This window comes from Miscanthus floridulus, chromosome 14 (genome assembly GCF_019320115.1).
Source record: "Miscanthus floridulus cultivar M001 chromosome 14, ASM1932011v1, whole genome shotgun sequence".
In the NCBI taxonomy this organism is placed as follows: Eukaryota; Viridiplantae; Streptophyta; class Magnoliopsida; order Poales; family Poaceae; genus Miscanthus; species Miscanthus floridulus.
Window position 1 is genome coordinate 28,125,741 of NC_089593.1, and position 21,267 is coordinate 28,147,007.

At 44.2% G+C, this 21,267-nt stretch overlaps 2 protein-coding genes and 1 pseudogene across 2 annotated transcripts; all 3 read right to left on the reverse strand.

Moving 5' to 3' along the window:
• Window positions 1-2,096: 2,096 nt before the first annotated feature.
• LOC136502524 (uncharacterized) lies at window positions 2,097-3,048 on the reverse strand. Its single transcript, XM_066497794.1, has one exon. It carries the CDS (start codon window positions 2,812-2,814, stop codon window positions 2,254-2,256), a length of 561 nt encoding a protein of 186 aa, XP_066353891.1. The 5' UTR covers window positions 2,815-3,048; the 3' UTR covers window positions 2,097-2,253.
• An 82-nt stretch (window positions 3,049-3,130) lies between these two features.
• Window positions 3,131-8,974, reverse strand: LOC136505031 (dihydrolipoyllysine-residue acetyltransferase component 5 of pyruvate dehydrogenase complex, chloroplastic-like; annotated as a pseudogene).
• Window positions 8,975-10,472: 1,498 nt separating this feature from the next.
• Window positions 10,473-14,516, reverse strand: LOC136504191 (leucine-rich repeat receptor-like tyrosine-protein kinase PXC3). The gene is made up of 2 exons (XM_066499042.1): window positions 11,651-14,516; window positions 10,473-11,061 (listed from the first exon to the last, which is right to left on the reverse strand). Exons 1-2 carry the CDS (start codon window positions 14,280-14,282, stop codon window positions 10,754-10,756), a joined length of 2,940 nt encoding a protein of 979 aa, XP_066355139.1. The 5' UTR covers window positions 14,283-14,516; the 3' UTR covers window positions 10,473-10,753.
• Between the last annotated feature and the right edge of the window lie 6,751 nt (window positions 14,517-21,267).

Consider the following 21,267-nt stretch of genomic DNA (forward strand, 5'->3'; position numbering starts at 1 on the left):
CTTCTCCACATGAAAAGTCAAACAAACCGTAAATTTAACACAGAGAACAACATCCTTCACAGCTAGCTCAACATCGACCCACCTAAGGGGTCAGCTCTCTGCCATCAGCCTCTTGTTGCCCTACACCTAAGGGTCAGATCCACGCAGATAGCCCCGTCCATGGCCACCTTAGGAGCCACCTCCATGTCGGGGTTGTCAGTGTGGACCTAACCCTCAGGTACATGGTAGTAATAGGACTAATGGCGGGGAGCTAGCCCCTGAGGTGCCCGTAGACAGGGCTACGGGTGTGGAGTTGGCTCCAGAGGTGTTATTCTCTGTGTTAATTTCAGGCTCTTCAATGATTTCACTCTAATTTTCATGTGCAGTGGAGCACGAAAGATGTACTTTTCATAGTTCATTAGGGTAGTAGTGTCATTTGCCATTTATATTAAGTTGCTCTCTCAAAATCTAGGCGTGTGGATATTTTGTAATAGAAAGAGTAGTTTTAAAAAGGACCATCAGGGCACCAAAAATGGAGGCTAGCACTCTCGATGGTTTCAATACAAATAAAGTGGTCCACATAGACTAGTAAATGTTGAGACTACTATTTATACAATACAAACTATCACTACTTGTAGTTTTCAACATGATCTTTTTCCTTTCATCATGCCTCATTTTTATTTCTCTCCCTCTTCTTTTTTACATGGACCACCTTCTCTCCCTAAGCATATATAGCTTCTGCACACTACTACGACAACTGCAGAGCACCTATTTTTTTTTTGTATCCGATCCTATGTGGACCTTGGAGCTACAGGTAAAGCCACCTCGTTGGGGAAGGCTTGACCAGCGTAATTCGCCGGTCCAAGTTCGAGCTAGTACTTGTTTGTCTCTTTCCTTTCTCATCTTTATCCAACACTCCCCTCTACCGCCTACCACCATGGGCTTCCACCGCCTCTTGCCGCCTATCGGCTTTAGCGGTGCTCCACCACCTCCGTTGCCACCCTTGCCTGTCACAGATGCCATCATCTTCTCTGGCTGATACACTTGCCATTTAGCACCACCCAACCATTTTTCCCACCATCTCGCCCTACCTTTGTCTCGGCTAAGCCACCACCATCAGTATGCACATCCCCTTCTAAGAGCATCTCCAAGATTTTTCAAAACTCACTTGATTTTTTGGAAGGATTGAAAAAAACTCTCTAACAACTCTTTATATCAACTCCAACCTTTTCGTGCTTGGAAAACCCGACTCACTCGCTCGGAAATATACGTGCGTATCCATATGGATGTGGATAAAGAGTAAACCAATACAAATAGTTTAGATTCATGATGCAAAATTGTCATATATTTTAGGATAGAGAATTTGAAAATTGTTGGAGGAGTCCAATAAATGTGCTCACTTTTTTAGCCACTTAAAAAACTCATGAATTTACCAATTATTTTTCTTTAGAACTATTGGTTATATACCCTGTTCTACTCATCTACTTTCCAGCCGACTTGTGCTTATTCGGTTTATTCTCCCTCACAGAAATACTATTAAATTAGCCGAAATATCACCAACAGAAAAAGACCAAGCCCAGAAACTATGGAACTCCTCACCCAACCCCGAAACCTTAACACTGACAAACTTCATCGTCTCTGGTGGCAGCCAGTGAGTTTCTTCCTTTTGTTTTTCTTTCTTGTTTATCTATGCACATAGTTGGTGGCTGTGTCCGGATCCAGAGCTAAAGTTTAGTTATGTCACATCGGACGTTTGAATGCTAACTAGAGGAGTAAACATAAACTAATTATAAAACTAATTACACAGGAGTAGACTAATTAGCGAGACGAATCTATTAAGCCTAATTAATCTATAATTAGCAAATATCACATTGTTAAATCATGGACTAATTAGACTTAATAGATTAGTCTTGTAAATTAGCCCCAATCTGTGTAATTAGTTTTGTAATTAATTAATCTATGTTTAATACTCCTAATTAGTACCAAAGATTTGATGTGACGGGGCTAAACTTTTTGCCGCGTGAAATTAAGCATTCCCGTCAAAATAAAAAAGGTTAAAAATAAAAACAAATCCCATGAATAGACACGCTGAGACAAAACAGAGCCGGAAGAAAACCAGGAAAGTGCACACAATTCTCTGGTGATTTTTTATGTACGGAAAACGAAAACTTTTGCATTCCATGGTGTGACATAGAAATCTCTACATGTGCCTGTTTATTTATTGATAACGATCTATTTGTTGATTACCTGCCCTACATGATGCGGAAGACATCATCACGAGGATTGCATGTTGTATGCGAGAGGCGCCTCGCTCTCGTTCGAGTGCACCGACGAGCCGTCGTCATTCTCCGGCGCGGCGTGGTCCTCCCCGAGAACCGTGGTGTCTCCAAAACGCACCCGGCGCGCGGCGCTGCTGGCGGTCGGGGATCCCGACCCCGACCCCGAGGCGGGCGACCCGTTGGCGTGCCTCGTGCTGCGCGCGCTCTTGAGGCTCTTGCTGCTGGGCATGGGCGCCACGGCGGCGGCGCCCGCCCTCGACGACGACCGCCGCTCCACAATATTGGCCACCGCCGGAGCCGCTGCCGCCGCGTCCGACGAGCAGCAGAACCGGTACGCGCACGTGGTGATCCAGAACGCCCACGGGAGCGCGACGAGCGCGAGCCCGGTGGCCGGCAGCCACTGCGGCACCTCGGACGGCGGCAGCGTGACGTAGAGCCCCAGGCACCCGCCGCCGGCCAGCACGGCGAGGAGCAGAACCACCGCCACCACCCACACGCACGCGCTCCCCGCCGGCGGCCGCGCCTGGTCCGGCTGCTGCCTCTGCGGCGGTCCCATCGATCCCGGCCTCTCGATCGGGACCGATCCGATAGAGACCGCTCAGTCAGATCACAGGGAATGCCAAGAACCTGATCATGAACTGCGCGCGACCAAGGACGCTGTTCATCCAAGATCAGATGATCTTTACAAAATCATCGATTAATCGATTTTGTGTCTCCTATTCTTTGGATGCCGATGATCGCAAAAAAGGCAAAAAGTTTTGATCTTTGTTGGTGTAGTTGTTTTTGTGAGCATGTCTGAGAGGAAGATGGAAATGTTCAACACAAGGGTAACTGAAAACTAGGGAGCGGCAGTTGAGGACACACCCTATAATAGCATAGCCGTGCATTTCATGCAATAAGATTTATTAATTTATAAATAAGTACCTCCATTGCAACTATTGTCCAATAAGTACTTGATTTGAATTACAAATAACCACTAATACTAGATTTACATTAATTTTTACAAATTGCGGTCTCACACTCCACGATCCACTCACACAAACTATAAAAACAATTAAAAATTAGTTGGTAGATAGATAACTTCAGTGCAGATGATTGTCCACAAGTACATCCACAGATGTAGCATGGCAGCCATGATCAACTCAGCCTAAGCAAGCTGTAAAGCTCCTTCATGTACACGCTCTCCTTGTCCTTCATCCTCCTCTTCTTGGAGAAGAGGACGCCATTATTGAGCGGAACAACCAGCGGCATGATCGGCTTCTGCTTCTGCATCCTTCCTCCTCGCCGTCGCCGCCGCTGCCCGGCCGCCGCCGGACACCAGCACCGCCTCCCTGTCGGCCTCGCCGAGCCTCAGCAGGTGGCCCAACTGCGGCCTGCTGGGGGCGCAGCGCTCGGCCCAGATCGCCAGCGCCATGTCCCCGCCGCCGCGGCTGCCGCCTCTCTCGATGCTGGCGCGCGCCGCAGCCGCTTTGTCGGCCTCCATGTGCGACACCTTGGAGAGCGCGCGGTGGAGCTTCGCGTTCAGGGTCGCCATGGACAGCTCCATCTCGGCCAGCCTCCTCTTGAGCTGCGACACCTCTTGCCTCGTCCTGGCCGCCTCGTCCTCCAGCTTCTTGATGGAGCTCATGACCATGAGGTCGGCCGCCTTGCGCTCTTGCTCGTCGTCCTCGTCGTCGTTGGCCAGCGAAGGCGACGACGCAAAGAATGGCGGCGAGGAGGGAACCAGGTACATTGGCACATCTTCTGCGACCGGCGGCCTTGGCACGGACACCGGCAGTAGGCTTGAAGCAGGTTTGCTGTTGCGACTACTCAACTCTTTCTTGGCATTGCAGGTGACAACACTTGGCTTGGAGTGGCTTTCCATGACGCCATCGTTCCGGTTAGGCGGCTTCACGTCAGAGGCGGCAATGGCGACAGCATTCACCCTGGAGTTCACCTCCTTGCCAACACGACGGACGCCATGCGCACCACCATTTGGCCTGAACTGGGCTTCCCCGACAAGGATGCGCTCCCCAAACACGGCGACCGCCTCCTTGACAGACCGGAAGGCACGGGAGGTGTCGACCTCTCCACGGTCCGACGCCATGCCGCCGCTGCTGCCAAAGCTTGCAAGGATGGCTTCCCTGCGCCACGAGGGAGTGGGAGGCAAGAACAAGAGCTGCTGGATGGGGTTTTATTGTGGCTTTGCTTCGGTAACACTACAATAGCGGATAGGATGACCTATGCCAGCAAGCAAGACACTGGACATCCCACCTAATAGGATCCTTCAAGTAGAGAAGATGAAGAGTACAAGCGAGCTGAAATAGTAATGCTTTCTGCACAAAAAATAGAGGACGCTATCTTGAGCTGTCCCAGGAATGTAAAACAGGTCAGGTTATCTGATACTCTACAGCCTTGACATCATGGGAGTGGTTGGGAGAAATCATGGTCCATCTCCTTCACATGTAAAACAAACAGATATGTGACCCGTTTTTACAGATCTCCCTGAAGATTTCATGTTGGCACCCTTGTAAGGGCATCAACCATATTTCTGTTTGACAGGCATGTGAAATCAACCACAGGGTGGTACAAGGTACATTTCATTCTTTGTATCTCAAGGTCACGGTACATTGATGTGCTCAACAAAATCGACTATCCATGAAAACTCTGGTAAATGATAGATATACCCATCCTCACACACCTACTTTGAATTAACATGAAAGACAAAAAAGAATTTATTAAAAAACAAACCAATGATGATAAGGTAACCAACAAGGATAGTTACCTGATGCTGACATTGGTGACAGCTTAAATCAACTAATTCACATTACAAGAAGACATACTACACATCTACTGATGGGTGAGAAACACCCGATTGTGATTGCCTCAAGGAAAAACAATCACTTGGCATATTTAAAACGTGAGATCCTTGGGATCCTCAATTATCTTGGCAAGTGTTTGCAGAAAAGCAGCAAGGTCGGCTCCATAAATAATCCGATGATCAGCAGTAACATTTACCTACATGTATCGATCAAGTGAGTGAAATTATCAAATCAAGTAAAAAGAAATTCATCAAACAAAAAATAGTTGGTGCGAAAGGACAAGTTCCACCAGACACAAGAAACTTACCTGCATTTGGTTCTTGATCCCAATTCTACCATCTTTTGTACCAACAACGGTCGGTTCTGATGCCCCAACGGCCATGATGGATCCCTTTTTTCAGTAACCCACATATTTCAGTAAGGTACGCAGCATTGCATGAAAATAGAAATGGAGAATAAAATAAATTGTTCATCTTACAGTTCCAGGTGGCAGTATTGCATCAAACCTATCAACTCCAAACATACCAAGATTCGAAAGAGTAAACGTTCCTGCAGAATGAACATGAGTAGTTCTTAGCATACACAAATGACATGGTCACCACATCATACATGTTTGATGCGTGGTTAACACCAAGAGGCTGTCGAGGAACACAGGTGGACGCCCAATGGTGTTTTCTGTGTCAGAAATTACGCTCCGTGCCATTTTTAGTTCATTTCTTCCCTAAATTAATTACATGGAATATTATTTCAGTTCATTTGTAGCAAGTTTTGGGTTGACACAATGAACCAATACAAATAGAACTTGCATCCCTACCCAGAGCACTAGAAATGTAATAAAAATAACAATAGATATTAGATAATATAGGAACCTAGTCAATCAGTCAAATTTTTAGCTATGAAACTGAGACAACAGAGGACTAAGATAAAACATCAATGCATGTTAAAGCAACAGCACATTAAAAGGTGAATCAAATGTATCATTCCTGATCCTTACTTCATGATTTTAATTTCAGAATTTCAAACATGGTATTTTTATAAGGAAAGTAAACAAATCCATGAAGCAATCTACCACCACCATTTGGATTAATATTATATTTTAAAAGAAGGGGAAAGAACATCAACTTATTCAAAAAGGACTGGTTAAGATCATCCCATTTGACAAAGCTGACAATCAAATGAATCCCATACATGATATCATTGGCATGCTGGATACTGGCCAGGGCTTGAGGAATTTCTTATCTTACTAGCAAACATGCCCGTGCGTTGCAACGGGTGAAAAATCAGAGCATACTCAAGTCTAATAAACATGGCATAAATTTTAACTTTTTAGGAGATTATATGCATCATTGTTAGGTAATATACTTGTTTGCAAATATTTAAAATACATCCCTCTACCTTCGTCCATCATTGTTTAGGAGATTATATGTATCAAAGAAACGCACAGAAGTCACAGCTAGGAGAAACACTTCTGGCCTACTGACTTAACAAAATTGTGATTGAATTAGGAGAATGGAAATTGGTTAGACTAGAAGCATAAAGAAAACTTGAACATTGCTAATAAATTATCCAAATTAGACCTTCATAATGGATATCATAGTATTTACATGATACGGAAATTATGATTAATAAAGAGCACAATCCTTAACATTAATACCAATCACCATGTTCTATAACCTATATGTTTACCAGGTACAAAATATTGTCAAAGTAAAACGCTTATGACAACATGCATATAGACATATATTCAGGTAGTCATAAGCAATTTGTAGCAGTCAATTCCTTTCCTATCCACATGAAGAGAATTGCACTTGTATCAAGTAATGAACAGGAAGCATCAGAGCTGTATTAGGATTAGGCAATCATTTGCTGTGATATAAAATAGTCCAAGACAGCTCCAAATCTCCAATTTGTAGCAAGGTGTAGCAGAGCAATGTAGGTGATGGTATCAGATACATATTCAAAGTTTATAGGGAAAAGCTTAAGAATCAGGGCGACCTACTACAGAGGGGGCTACACCTTTTCTATACATGACTGAAGTTACACTGAATGAAACTATATTTAGTGTTAATACAGATAATGAAGGATTCATATGTATCCTGGTAATTGTACAGTTTTAAGGGCATCATAGATGATACGAGTCACAAAGCATACGAACACAGGGGATTGCACCCTTTTTGACCTTATTATAGCAAATATAGCTAGGTTAAACAGCATCACAAGAATATCTAGCATCCACCACATTCTTTTATTCAGCCACCATAAAAAGTTAATCTCTATAAGTATACTATCTTATTTAGGACATTAGAAAAGATACACAACAATGTGCTACATATTGAGATTTGTGTACGAGGCAAAGAAATACCAGAGTTGTACTCATGGGGCTGCAACTGCTTTGCCCGTGCCTTATCAACCAACTCCTTCCATTTCCTTGACAATGAATAAATGTCAAGCTGCAAAAAACCAGTAAGTAACCATTTATTTAAACAAATCATCAAAAACATCAACATTCATTGTGCATGGTAAAGTGTTTGACCTTATCAGCATCTTGAAGAACCGGCGTAATCAACCCACCATCTATGGCCACTGCCACAGCAATGTTGATACTACTGCTGTATGTGAAGCTCTTCCCATCCCTGCAGCTGGAGTTCACCACAGGATGCTGAACCAGAGCCATTGCCGTCGCCTTAGCCAACAGTGCTGACATTGTAACCCCCTTTGACTTAATCTTTTAAAAAAAGAGAGAGAGAAAAGCTTACCCCTTTATCCAATCATCAAATCCATATGACAATGGTCCTAAACATTGTGAAAAGATGCTCACTTTTTTGTAGAGCTGATCAAGAGCATCAGTCGTGATGGTGTACCCGACCCTGAATGTCGGGACGGCAAGGCTCTCCACCATGTTCTTGCTGACAGCACCCTGCATTGTCGTGAATGGTACCGTCGACCCCAACGGCACATCCGGCCGTGCAGCAGTCACTGGTGCGGCCTTCTTGGGCGCAGCCGCAGCCTCGACATCCTTGGCCACAATTCGCCCGCCGGGGCCTGACCCCGTGACCGAGAAAAGATCAACGCCGAGGTCCTTGGCGAGCTTCTTGGCGTAGGGCGAAGCAACCACGCGCCCCCCGCCTTGTGTTGCTGGCGAAGGCGGCGCGGGAGCAGAGACTGCCACCGGCCGCCGGGGGAGGAGGTGGCGGCGGCGTAAGGGACGCTTCTTCAGCAGCAGTTTCTTGCGGAGGCGGCGGCGAGGGGGAGCTGGAGGAGAAGGAGGCGGCCTGCGACTGGGCGACCGGGATCTCCTCCTCGGACTCGGCGAGGAGCGCGATGGCGGAGCCGACGGGCGCGGACTCGCCGGCGGGCACGAGGACGGCGGCGAGGAAGCCGTCGTGGAAGGTCTCGACGTCCATGTCGGCCTTGTCGGACTCGACGACGACGACGGGGTCGCCCTTGGCGAGGCGGTCGCCCTCGGCGGCGGTCCAGGAGACGATCTTGCCCTCGGTCATGGTGGAGCTGAGCGCCGGCATGAAGATCTCCCGGATCTTGGCCTCGACACGGCACCGGCGGCGGGACGAGGACGGCGCCGGCGCGCCCGCGCGGCGGCGGAGCGCGGACGCCGAGGGGAGAAGCGTGGACTGGAGGTGGAGGTGGAGGTGGAGGAGGCCGGCCATTGCGGGGTGGTGGGGGAGGGGAGAGGGGAGGAAAAGGGAGCGTGGCGGGGAGGATTTGAGACGAGTCTGATGAGATGGTGCTGGCTTGGCTACTCCTCCCTCGCTGCTGCTGTTGTTGCAGCTGGCGGGCGCTGCTGCCTTGGGAGTATCGGAGGCGCGGCGGATTTGCCGAGGACGACGAGGGGTGGAAAGGTTTGGGCTCGTCGCTCCTGCTGCTTTGGGGATTGCTCCAACAAGCCCAAGGTTTGCGCCAATACTTTTTACCCTTTTGTTTTCCTGAGATACCTATATTTCATTCAAAATTAAAAAGAAGCATTTTATTTTCTCTAAAAATACCAATACAGTATTGGGGTTACTAATATATATCTTATTGATTATAAACTTCTATATTTTTTATTTTGATGTTGCTCCTTTTTGTGTTGTTGCCAATTTTTATTTGAGTAGATTTATTTTTATTCAGAATAAAGCAGGAAAGATGCAAAGGGACCATATGTTTTACCATTTGGAGGATATTTTTCACACTTTTCCTAATGTTCAGATGCCTTGAGTTCTCAGGTTATACCGTATCCACGCCTGTCCTAATTTTTCCTCCATCTAGCTAAATCTCAGCCTTACATGCTCATAAGCCAACGGTGAAGATCGTTGCCTGAAAACATACTATATTTCAGACACCTAAATATAGCAAGTTCCTATTTTTCATTATTAAATCATTTGATTTTTTTTAAACATTGGATCACAATCCAACCATCTGAGTTCAATAATTCTCCAGGATTTTATGGCAAAAGAAAGCGGGATGAAATGACAAAAAAAATATTGAACGATTATCTTGAACATCTTGTTCTCTATATGGAATATCAAGTTTCCTTGAATTTTCCAAACGCCCCAGTTTGGATCCTTGGAACTGAATTCATTTTAATAATCATAATCTAGACACATATTAATTAAGCTAATATAGTTGTATATGGATTATATTTATATACTATTGTTGGCTATACGAGAGAGATACTTATGTATTGCATTTCTATCGTAGGAGAGCGAATTAAAGAGCGTGTTATAAGTTGCAAAATAGAAACATAGCATAGGTTATTTATAGAATCAATTTTCATCTCTCACCCTATGAATTTGAGATAGTCTTATATGTGAACTTTAGGAAAGTGTTGAAATGTCAAATTTCAAGCCAAATAGCATACTTTATTAAGTAGATTTTAATTTCTCCAAATAAAAGGATCTAAACGGCCCCGTAGACTAAAGCATTACAAATGTAACCTGTTTTTCTTAAAAAATTGATACACCTCATATATTAATTATTATGTGACAAATAAACCTTTAAATAAGCAAAACAATATGGAAATGTTGAGATATGCACATTATTATAAATTAATGCAAATTGAAGCACAAGAGCAAAATAGTTTTGACAAAAAAAAGCGGGTTCCAACCTGAGAGGAATTAGGAGGGTTTTCATTAGGAAGAAAATATGCACCCAACTTTGAGCTGAAGATGGCTCAACCTGAGATGAACTAGGATGCATGAGGAGGTCTTTCATCCAAACCAGAAAACAATATAAAACTTTTTTACACAATGAAGATTAAATGTCGCACAATTTTCTCACATTAGACAGCAGCATTAGCTTATGATTTACTGTCCAGTTTTTCAGGACGAGGAGTTCTTCTCTTTTAGTTAAATAAACTACCTATGATTAATGCAAAAGATTGGTTGAACTAGTCTACATTGCAAAAAGATGGATGATCTCTTATGAAAACACATACCCATAACCTTTAAGCTTTGCTTATAACCATCTCTGCATGTTACAGCATAGAAACCATATTGCCACTCACTTCAAAGCAGATACCTATAATTACCTAATTCATCAAACATATAATGATCTACCATAAGCTAGGGTTCTATCTTCTATAGAACTATACAAGGGCAGCCGGTATACTGATTACTGACATCCATAAACTAAACCAAGCTGAAAGCCTGAAACTCCACCCAAAATTTATCTATGATATGATTACAGGCTGCTGCTGATTCACTTTGCATTGAAGAGCATCCTTAAGACGTTGCGCATCTTTGGCCGAGCATCTGGAGAGAATGCAACACAAGAGAGAGCAATGTTCAGGACCGACAGCATCTGGCTATGAACAGCAATTGAGGTTCCTGAGATCCTGGTATCAAGGATTTGCTCCCTTTGATCAGGCCTGCCTGAAAGACTTAGCGCCCACTTGGCTAACTCAGTGCCATCACTGACCGATGGTTTTCCTGTCAGCAGCTCCAGTAAAATGACTCCAAAGCTATAGACATTGCCAGCCATCGTCAGCCTCATAGTGTAAGCATACTCTGCAAACATGATTCAGTGAGTGTTAGCATAGTGTATTGGCAATCACAGTTTTTCAAAATTGTTAAACAAAATTATTCAAGCTTATATAAAGAAAAAATAAATACTAGAATCTTCTTCCATTCTATAGCTGATCAGAGTCCTTATCCTTAATAATCTTGACCAGAAGTAGAAAGACATTCTATTTAGAAATGATGTCTGACTAGATTAAAAGAGGAAACTACGTGTTAACAGCTTTGGATGGTATTCTGGGCTAACTGAAGTGCAGATGCCACACAAACAGGCAGTAAAGCAAATTTTGGATCACTTTGCCACAAATTGGATTGTTTTGCCACAATTACCAAATATGTAATTAGAAAATTGTTCTTGAAGCACAGGAACAATATATGCCCAAACAAATACGGTCAGACAAGATCACTGCAGTGCAGTAAACTAAAGAGTACAAAAGAATACATCAAGTTTAGCAATACTCAAGCCTGAGATAAAATGATATGATATCAAGAAAGAATGGCACAAAACTACTCAATTATCAACAGTTATAGCTTAAAGTTAACATTCAGGTACTCAGTGAATCACAATAGTATATCTTACCTGGTGGAATATAACCAACTGTACCAGCAATGGTTGAAAAGCTTCCAGTACTCCTGGAAGGGTCAATAATCTTGTAAAGCTCGATATCTCCAATCTGAGGCTCATTTGTTGACTTCAAGTGGATGGTCCTTGTTGACAAATCAAGAAGCAAAACTGGCTGAGTGCACCCATGAAGAAATGTCAGCCCTTGGGCCACCCCCAAAGCAATGCTATATCGTGAAGGCCAGTCTATAACTTCTGATTTTCCACCATGTAGCAAATCAGACACTGTGCCATTGTGTGCATGCTCATAGATTAGGTAGGCACAATCTGTACTCAAGATGTAGGCCAATGGAACCATGACATTGGAATTGGTCAATTTCCCTAGAACCTCAATTTCACGATAAAACTTCTCCTGGCTACCAATTTGGAAAATCTTGTCACTAGAGTTAATCTTTTTTACAGAGTATGTTGAGCCGTTAGGCATTACAGCCTTGTAGTAGGTGCAGAACCTGGTCTTCAAAAAGATATTCTGGTGGTTGGCGACTGCTTCCATTGCTTTCATGAAGTCAACTGCAGAGGTGTGGATGCTGTTCATAGTTATGAGACGGCCACTAATTATTTGCGGTACCGATTCTCCAGCTGGTAATCCTTCATCTTCAACACGATACACTCTCTTTGACAATGACATCACAATAATAACAGCAAGCACACATAATCCAACAAGAGCACCGGCAATAGTGAAGATGATGATGACAAAATAGTGCCTTTTTTTCTTACCAGTAGTAGGAGTGTCATTATTGTTTTCTGTACCATTTACAAGACCAGGATTTCCGACAACATCAATATCCAAATTTTGATTTGGGCGGAATCTAGGAACATGCCCAGACAGATTATTATAAGAAAGCTCCAGCAGTGTCAGGCTTTGCAGGCTCCCTAGTGAAGATGGCACATCACCAGACAGGTAGTTGTGTGAAAGATCAAGAATCTCCAATTCACTTAAAGAGTTGATGTTTGAAGGAATGTGCCCGTTAAGATGGTTATGACTAAGATTAAGAAGAGATGTAGTCAAAGTTGTTGGCATGGTTGGGATGGTACCAGTCAGAGCATTATCACCCAGATTGAGCTCGATTAGATACTTCGATGAACTGATTGAGATCGGAATAGGTCCGCTGATATTGTTACCCTGCAAATACAAGTTCGAAAGCTTTGGTAGCTCGAAAATTCCACTCGGTATCTCTCCACTGAGTGAATTCTGACTAAGATTCAATGTGCTCAGGATTTTCAAATCAGAAAATGTACTTGGAATTGGACCACTGAGGTTGTTTTTTTGAAGCTTCAGCACTACCAGTTTGTCAAGCTTCCCTATGGAATCAGGCACTGAACCATTCAAATTATTTGATGCCAGATTCAACAACGATAAGCTCTTGCATCCGCCAAACTCTGGAGGTATATTTCCTATTAACTGATTACCATCCAACTCAAGAGAAATCATGCTCAAGGTATCACAAACTGACACTGGGATGTTCTCACCAAGCTGGTTTCCACCAAGCCTCAAGCGGTAGAGGCTTTGAGATAAGGTGCCAGGAATAGCTCCGCGAAGCATGTTGCCAGTAAGATCAACACTCTGCAACCCCTGATGCAAGAGGAAATCTGAGGGGATCGTCCCACTCAGATTGTTGTAACTCAGATCCAACATCCTTACGTGCTTGGTAATCCAGCTGGCTATTGGACCAGTCAAATAGTTCTGGTTGGCTGCAAACCTAGACAGCGTTGTCACATTTGAGAGGCTCGCTGGTATTTCCCCGATCAGTTTATTGCCTGAAAGAAGCAAAGTCTCGAGCTTGGGGAGACTCATGAACTCATCTGGGACAGGACCAGTTAGATAATTCTGGCTGAGATCTAGCAGAGTAAGATTTTCATATCTAAACAAACCCAGAGGGATTGAACCACTCAGTTGATTACCAGACAATACCAACTCCAGCAAAGAGCCGACCATACTGGTAGGAACATCACCACTCAACTTATTGGTACTAGCGTTGAAGCTCTTTAATTTGGGAAAATAACCCAAGTCTGCACTGAGATTTCTACTGGCAAAGGAATTGAAGGACAAATCAAGAACTTCTAGCTGGGGGAAGTGGGATAAATCACTGAGCGAATTAGCCAACTGATTGGTGCTCAGATTAAGTGACTGCAACCCTTTTTTCATGGAGCAAGAAGAATTGGCGAAGAACTGGGCGGACAAATTTGTGAAGGAATTTCGGGAGAGGTCAAGGGACTGCAAGGTGTCGAGCCGGCAAAGGTGGGCAAAGATGGAGGAGTCGGATAGGCCATAGTTTGACAAGCTGATGCTAGTGACGGCCGAGAAAGAACTGGAATTTCTGCAACTGATTCCTGTCCAGTTGCATGGATTGTCTGCAGCGTTCCACCTGGTGTTGGCGGAAGCGGATTCAGAGTTCACCAGACTCGCAATATCATTCATGATGGACTTTTGCGTGTCGGTCAGTGGAGGCGATTGCGTGGTGGTGGTGGTGGCGGCGGCGGCCGGTGGCACATCAATAAAGGAGAAGAAGAACAAGAACGGCAGCAGCAGCCGTAGGAGGAAGAAGCCATCGCTGGCACAGGGACCATACCTCCTCTCCACCATGGCCATCCCCCCAGTTGTTGGCCTCCCGCTTGATTAACCGCCTCGCCTCTTTCCCTCCTCCTCAATCCCAGCTGACCTCCACCAGCTCCAGTAGTAGGGGAAGGAAGGAAGAAAAGGACGAGATCTTTTTTCCCCTCTCTAGGATTTTGAGTGCTGGGTGTGCCCGCCCATGGCTTCCTCCATGGGTTTTGTTGGGAATGAGAAGTGTTGTGCTTCGGAGAGGGAGACCCCAAGTCTGCTCACGATTTTGTTGAGGCGTTTCTGGTGGTGCCCCTTCTCTTGGGTTTGGGTTGGGTCCAGCGTTGACTGACCGATAACGTACAACACCACCTACTGCTGTGTGACTTGAGCGAGTGAGAGACCAAAACGCTATTGGGAGCGGAAAGCCTGAAAAACCTCGAGCAAGGCTGGGCCGTGGGGCCCGCAAGAGAATAGAATTTGAGGACAACTTGGCAGTTTTTTTTTGCAAAATGGTCCAGCACTTTCTGCTCTCGTGTTTTGCAGGCAAAAGCTTCTTTTTTTTTAAACAAATGCAGGCAAAAGCTGTCTTCTTCGTCTTTGAGTTTTGCGTGGTTTATCTTTGCTAATTATGAGTGACTAATGTTTAAGGTTGTGCAGTGCTCTATAGGTAGCATAAAGATTTAGCAGGAATTTGGTCAAAGCTATTTTGGTATTCGCTTTGTCCATGGAAGAATGTAATTTTTGTTTTTTTGGAGAAATCAATCCGTATAAACTTTGGGCTAAATTACGTAAAAAAGTATTAACATTCATGATACAAAATAACTAATATTTCTTACTGAAGGTACAAATGTTAGCACTATTTATTATAAATCTGATTAAACTTACACTAGTTTGACCAACACAAACTTTATAGTTGCATTCTTCTGTGGATGTAGATTTTGTACCTTCGAAATTCTAGAAAAAAATGTTCACACTTAATTGCTAATGAAAACATAGCATACTTTAAATTCTCACTAAAAAGATTGAGTAACTTTATAAATACCTGAGAATGTAGAAACTATAACGTTCCACTAAAGAATTAGCAGTTTTGAACTATGGCTAAAAATAGAGCATATTTAACGTTCTACTAGCAACTAAGCAGCTATAAAGTTTCTCTTAAAAATAGAGTAACTTTAAAGATTTGCAACAGACTAAGCAATTTTGTAGTTTCACTAGAAATAGAACGGTTCATAAAAAAAGGAGCAAACTTTCACACTAAACCAAAAAAGACTAGCACATGGAGAAGGTCATGGAATGGAGGTTGTTCCGAGTGAAATGGGAATACAGATGGCAGTTTTTAGAAAATGGTTATTCATCCATTCATCCTAGCCCCTCAATGTTTAAGTGAGATTCCTATGCCACATTGTACACAAACCAAGGACAACTTTAGCATAATTGATGACTAAATCATAAAATGTAAAGCCATCCCCATGAAAGCTTTGTGATGGGTAATAAGAGTTTGTAGCCTAATGGTTACAAGTGCTTTAGTAGCATCCACAACTTTTGGATTTGTTTCCGGTGAGAGCGAATTTAGTTTGGTCGAGTTTTTTTAAAAAAGTTTTGTGATGTTCTAAACTTATGATAGAAAAATAGTTTTCTTAAACCAACATAGCGAATGAGAAGAACATTTTAGAATTCTGAAATTCTCCCAGGTTTTATGTGGAAATTGAAAATTTTTTTGTGTGCTACTGCAAATCGACCTTGGTTTCCATTAGCAGTCTCCAGGGGCCGGGTCAAAGAGGTTTTTGGTGCTCTTGGCTCAGCTACACAAGGATCCTCTTAATTCTGAAAGCGACTTTCCAGTTGTCCTAGCTAGTAAAACTGGTGATCACTGGTTCCAGGTAGGAAACGTGAACCAGATTTGCTGACACAAATGCAGGAATTGAAAGGCGAGTCAAAGTAAACCGTGGACCAACGTAGGAAAAGGGTGACGCACTGACGCGTTGGAAATGCCGAAGGAGCTTGACCGAGAGACCCACATTTGGAGTAGCTTCGGCTTTGGCTTGCCTGAAAATATTCTACTACGCGGAAATAATAGGGGCATTTCTGTCAAACTTAGCACTGGTTAGTAGTCACACCGACAAGAGCAGCTCGAGCCCCTGCTTCCAAGAAGTAAATAGAGTGTCATCGGAGCAAAAACATGATGTGGCATGATAGTTAATAAGGAAAGAGAAAAATAAGAAAATGAAATTTAGTATTAATTTAATTCAAAAAATACTAATAGCATGTTTGTGACATCAGAGAGTTGCATGTGTGATCTAGTCGCAAGTAAGTTAACAAGCATTATACTAATCATGTATTCAATTACGAAAAATATAAATTGCTACAGTTGCATACCTAGCAGCACCGGAATAGTTTCCGCTAGTTGACATAGTGTTTGTTGAGGTAGACGTCCCGCTCATTGCCGTACAGAAAGGATGAAGTGCCGATCACCACCACAATCGTCGAGCCGTCTGGAATTAGTAGAAAGAAGTTCGAGCAGTCACGTGAAAGATGCTCCCCAAAAATCCGATTGTCGGTCTTTACCCAAACAGAAGAACCCTAGAACGGCACTAGTCTTCCAGGAAGATGATCTCCTCTCTCTCCATCTCTCTTTGTTCGTGCCATGCTCGCTCACCACGGCGGCGTGGGCCTGGCGCGAGCACAAGGAGAGACTGGCGAGCTAGGGTAGGCCTAGTGCGGTCGTGGGCATGGGCGAGCAATAGTGCAGTGGCTAGCGCTGGATGGTCTGCTGGCGCTCAATCTCCTCCTTCCTTCTTTTGAGCTCGGGATGCTCAGCCTCTAGGTCGGTCTGCCAAGCTTTGAGGCCCTCGGCTTTCTCCTTGAGGTAGGTAGCATGGCTACTCGGACTCAGGTCCGGTGGCGTAACCTCGACGTTTGTCATCGATGACTTGATCCCCGTCGATGTGGAAGCACTCGTGCCCCAGGGAATAGCCGTCGGCCTCATCGGAGTCGTACTCCGAGCTGACCCCCGAGAGTATATTGAGAAAGGTGCATAGTTGAAAGGTCCTAATGGCTAGAGGGGGGTGAATAGCCTATTAAAAATTTCTACAACAACACATAACAAACCGGTTAGACAATTATAAGACGAAGCAAGTGTTGCGCTAGCCTACTAAAAATGCAAGCCACCTACCACAATTCTAGTTTATATAGTTTCTATCCACACAATAGCTATGGCACTACACTAAGTTAGTGTGTGTAACACCCCAGTGTTATGCCAGCATTTAGGCACTGCAAATCATGCATATCATGCATCATCAAGCATCCTAATCATACATGCCTAATCATGTAAATAATAACTGAAACACTGCTTCGAAACATACGAAACATGCTTGTGAAACGTAAATGATGCATACACTTGTTAGAGTTGTTTTGCCCTGATTATGCTTGCTAGGTTAGTAGAACTTGTTTGGTTATGATTGTAAATCATCTAGAATTACTTAGCACAATTTTTGGAGCAAAGTTTGTATTCAAATTATTTCAAAATTTTGCTTTAAAAATAATTCCCAAAAATGAGGGTTTTGAGTTAAAATTGACTTTAATTTTATAATTCAAAATCTATTAAGAATTTGGCTTTGGTCATAAAATCAAAGTTGTAGATATTGAAAAATGGAACAAATTTCATTTTTACACCAATTTGTGAAAATGCTTTTAAATGGCTCAAAAATAGGAATTTAATTCTGTTACAGCTGGCATCAGAGCATGGTTTAGCGTGTTACTATTCACAAGTGTATTTAAAACAAAAAGGCATTTGAAAAACATGATTTTCAAACTATAAAGTGTGTCAGTGGTCATATCCTTTATGCCTAGTTAAGGACTCTAGGTGGCTTAATTAAGTACTGACTTGGGGTTCTTGCATCATATTCCTCTTTCATCGCTCATACGGCGTGCTATTGTATGAGTGCCACTTGTTTGAGTGGTAATATATGGATCATTTGCCTCTACGCCTCGGTAAGTGTGAGTTGTGAGAGCATGATCGGATACACCGCCGATCTAGGGTGAATGCTTATATGATGTTGGAGTAATTACATGTTCTACACATGTTTTACAAAGGCATCTCATGTGTGGGTATTCCGTCTGTTGAGGTGATGCCGTCAATAGGACGATGGTTCAGGTAGTTACTACCGTGGTACACGTATCTGGCAATTCGTGTAGAGCGTGTAGATAAAATTTACTGCTTTTATGCATTCATTGGGAATTGGGCTGAAATGAATCTTCTGCAGATACATAACAACGCTATCGTGTAGAACGTATTAGCTACGTATTTGAGAGATCGTTTGTATGCCATCGAATTCATCGTTAGAAATTATTTATTTCATAAGTTTGAGAGAACGTATGGCACGTACATACATCATATTACTTATGCATTTCATTCATGTTATGCATTCCTCCCCTTATAAATTGATTATCTCCTTTTGATAAAAGTTATATCACCTAAAATATGTTTTCCCCGGGGTAATAAAAGAACTTTTGCTACAGATGGCCCGCACGAAGCAGACTGCCCGTAAGTCCACCGGAGGAAGAGCACCTCGACATCCGTTGGCCCTGAGGGAGCACCGCACCATAGACACCTTCTTGAGCAAGTTTGGCATGCCGACCTTGCTTTGGAGAGTGCTCCATGATGTGGGGTACCCAGAGGGTCAAGAGCCGGTGTACTCTTGGAATGAGAGCCAGTTAGCAGAGGATGGACTTACAGTGGTAGAGATCACGGTTCCTGCTCTCGGTGATGCTCCAGATTGGGATGGTTGGCACTTGGAGTTTGAGGGTCGTACTCCTGCTGAGGGTGCAGAGGGAGCAGCCTTTCGTGTTATCAGGGATATTATGAGCAGATTTCCTAGTGAGCTTGCAGCAACTCTAGCTGGCACTTTTCCTAGGAATGATCCTCGTGATGCCATCTGGGTTCAGCCTCATGGAAGTGCCTTGGTCAGAGGTCCAGCTGAGGGACAGGCTAGCGACAACCATTCTATAAGTGCTATGTTCGCCGCCATCAGAGCATATGAGGGTCTCGAGAGTACCTACTGGACTTTGACTGGCTTACATGGTCAGGATAAGCTCAAGGGGAGAAAGCAGAAGAAGAGACAGGCACGTGCTATAGCTAGTTTGCAGGAGCAGTTGGCTGATATGAATTTACAGCGAGACCAGGCGGTTGAGAGAGGTGATAGAGCTATGCAGCGGGTGCATACGTTGACTCAAGCCAACAACAATGCAGACCGCATGATTGGACAGTTGGTTCAGGAAAGGAACGAAGCCTGGGACGAGAGGGACCTTCTGCTGCAGAGGGTCGATGAGCTAGAGGAATACAATGGCAACCTGCACGAGGAGTTTCACGCGCTCTACAATGGGGTTGGCCCATATGCTCCACTAGACGCCGCTGGCATGGACATCGACGACGACAACGAGGACGAGCCTATAGTTTCACCTAGGGGCGATGGTGACGTCTCCGGTCCCGATGATGGCCCCGAGGAGTAGGCTAGTTGCCTTGCGCTAGTATCTAGGTCCTGTCGCGATGACCTTTCTTTTGTTGGCATGTAACCTAATGTGTTTTGCTTCGAACTTATGAGACTTGGCATGTGGTTGGAACCTGATTAGGACTGCGATATCTAAACGCATAAAAGTCCAGTGTATGTATGCTGGCAATTTGGTTGTATGGACGCGATGTTTGCTATTGAAGTAATTTGATTAAGTGATGTTGTTTTAATTGGGATACGATTGTTGTGCCTCTGTTTTATTGTATGAATTTATTCTCTCCAGTAAATTCAGTACGGCATAATTTTTCCTTCACTCGCAATTAATACAGCTTCACTCAATCATTACTTGTTGCTGGAATATGCAGATGACAAACACTCGCCGAACCACGTATGAGATCGCTGAGACCGGTGCTAACGGTGTGGGGACCGGTGGTGGTGGTGGAAACCACGACAACAACAATGAACCTCCCCATGAACCGCATTTGCCACCTCCTCCCCTGTTTACCCCCGAGATGTTCCTCGCACAGTTGCTCGGAAGTCAGCGCAACGTAGAACAATCCCAGAAAAACATGGAGGATTTTTTGCGCACCATCGCCAACAACGTTCAACGCGGTAACAATCAGGGTGGTGGCATGAGAGTGAACCAATATAGCAGCTTCAAAGATTTTATGGACACCAGGCCGCCAGTATTCAAGGAAGCAACAAAGCCACTCGATGCTGAGGAATGGATCAACACGATGGAAGATAAATTCCGTGTGTTGAGGATGACTGAGGTGTTGAAAACGGAGTATGCTGCACTTTAGTTGCAAGGACCAGTGGGAATGTGGTGGAAGCACCATCGCACCACCTTCCCTCCAAATGCTCAGATTTCATGGAGAGAGTTTGCTGAGGCCTTCCGTGGAGTTTATATTCCACCCGGGCTGACCGAGATGAAGTTAGGAGAGTTCTTGGCGTTAAATCAGGGCACCAAGACCGTGACGCAATATTTGCATGCCTTCAACAACTTATGTCGCTATGCTCCCAACATGGTTGACACCGATGCTAAGAGAATAGCCAGTTTCAAGAGGGGACTCAATCCAAAAATGATGAAGCATGTTGGTACCAACAACCGCATCAGATTCAATGACTTCATCAGCGACTGTCTAAAGCAGGAGAAGAATAACAATGCCAGCACCGCAGCCAAGACACGCAAGAGAGCCCTTGAAGGTGGTCCGTCCCAAGCTAGAGCACCTACGGGAGGTCGTCCTCCATATCACCCATTGGCACCTGGCGCTAGGTTTAGGCCACCTCAGCAGAGAAGTCAGAATTTCCGTGGACCCCAGAAGCCTTACAAGATGGTAGTACAGCCCAACAAGGCAGCCGCAACTGTGGTACAAGGTAGTTCCAAGGGAGCTGTGGGATCTGCTAGGATAGTGAGGGGACCCTACTATAACTGTGATCAACCCGGCCACTTCTCGAGGTTTTGTCCGTATCCGCCCAAGAAGAAGCAGTAGACTTATAATGCTAGGGTGCATAGTACGACT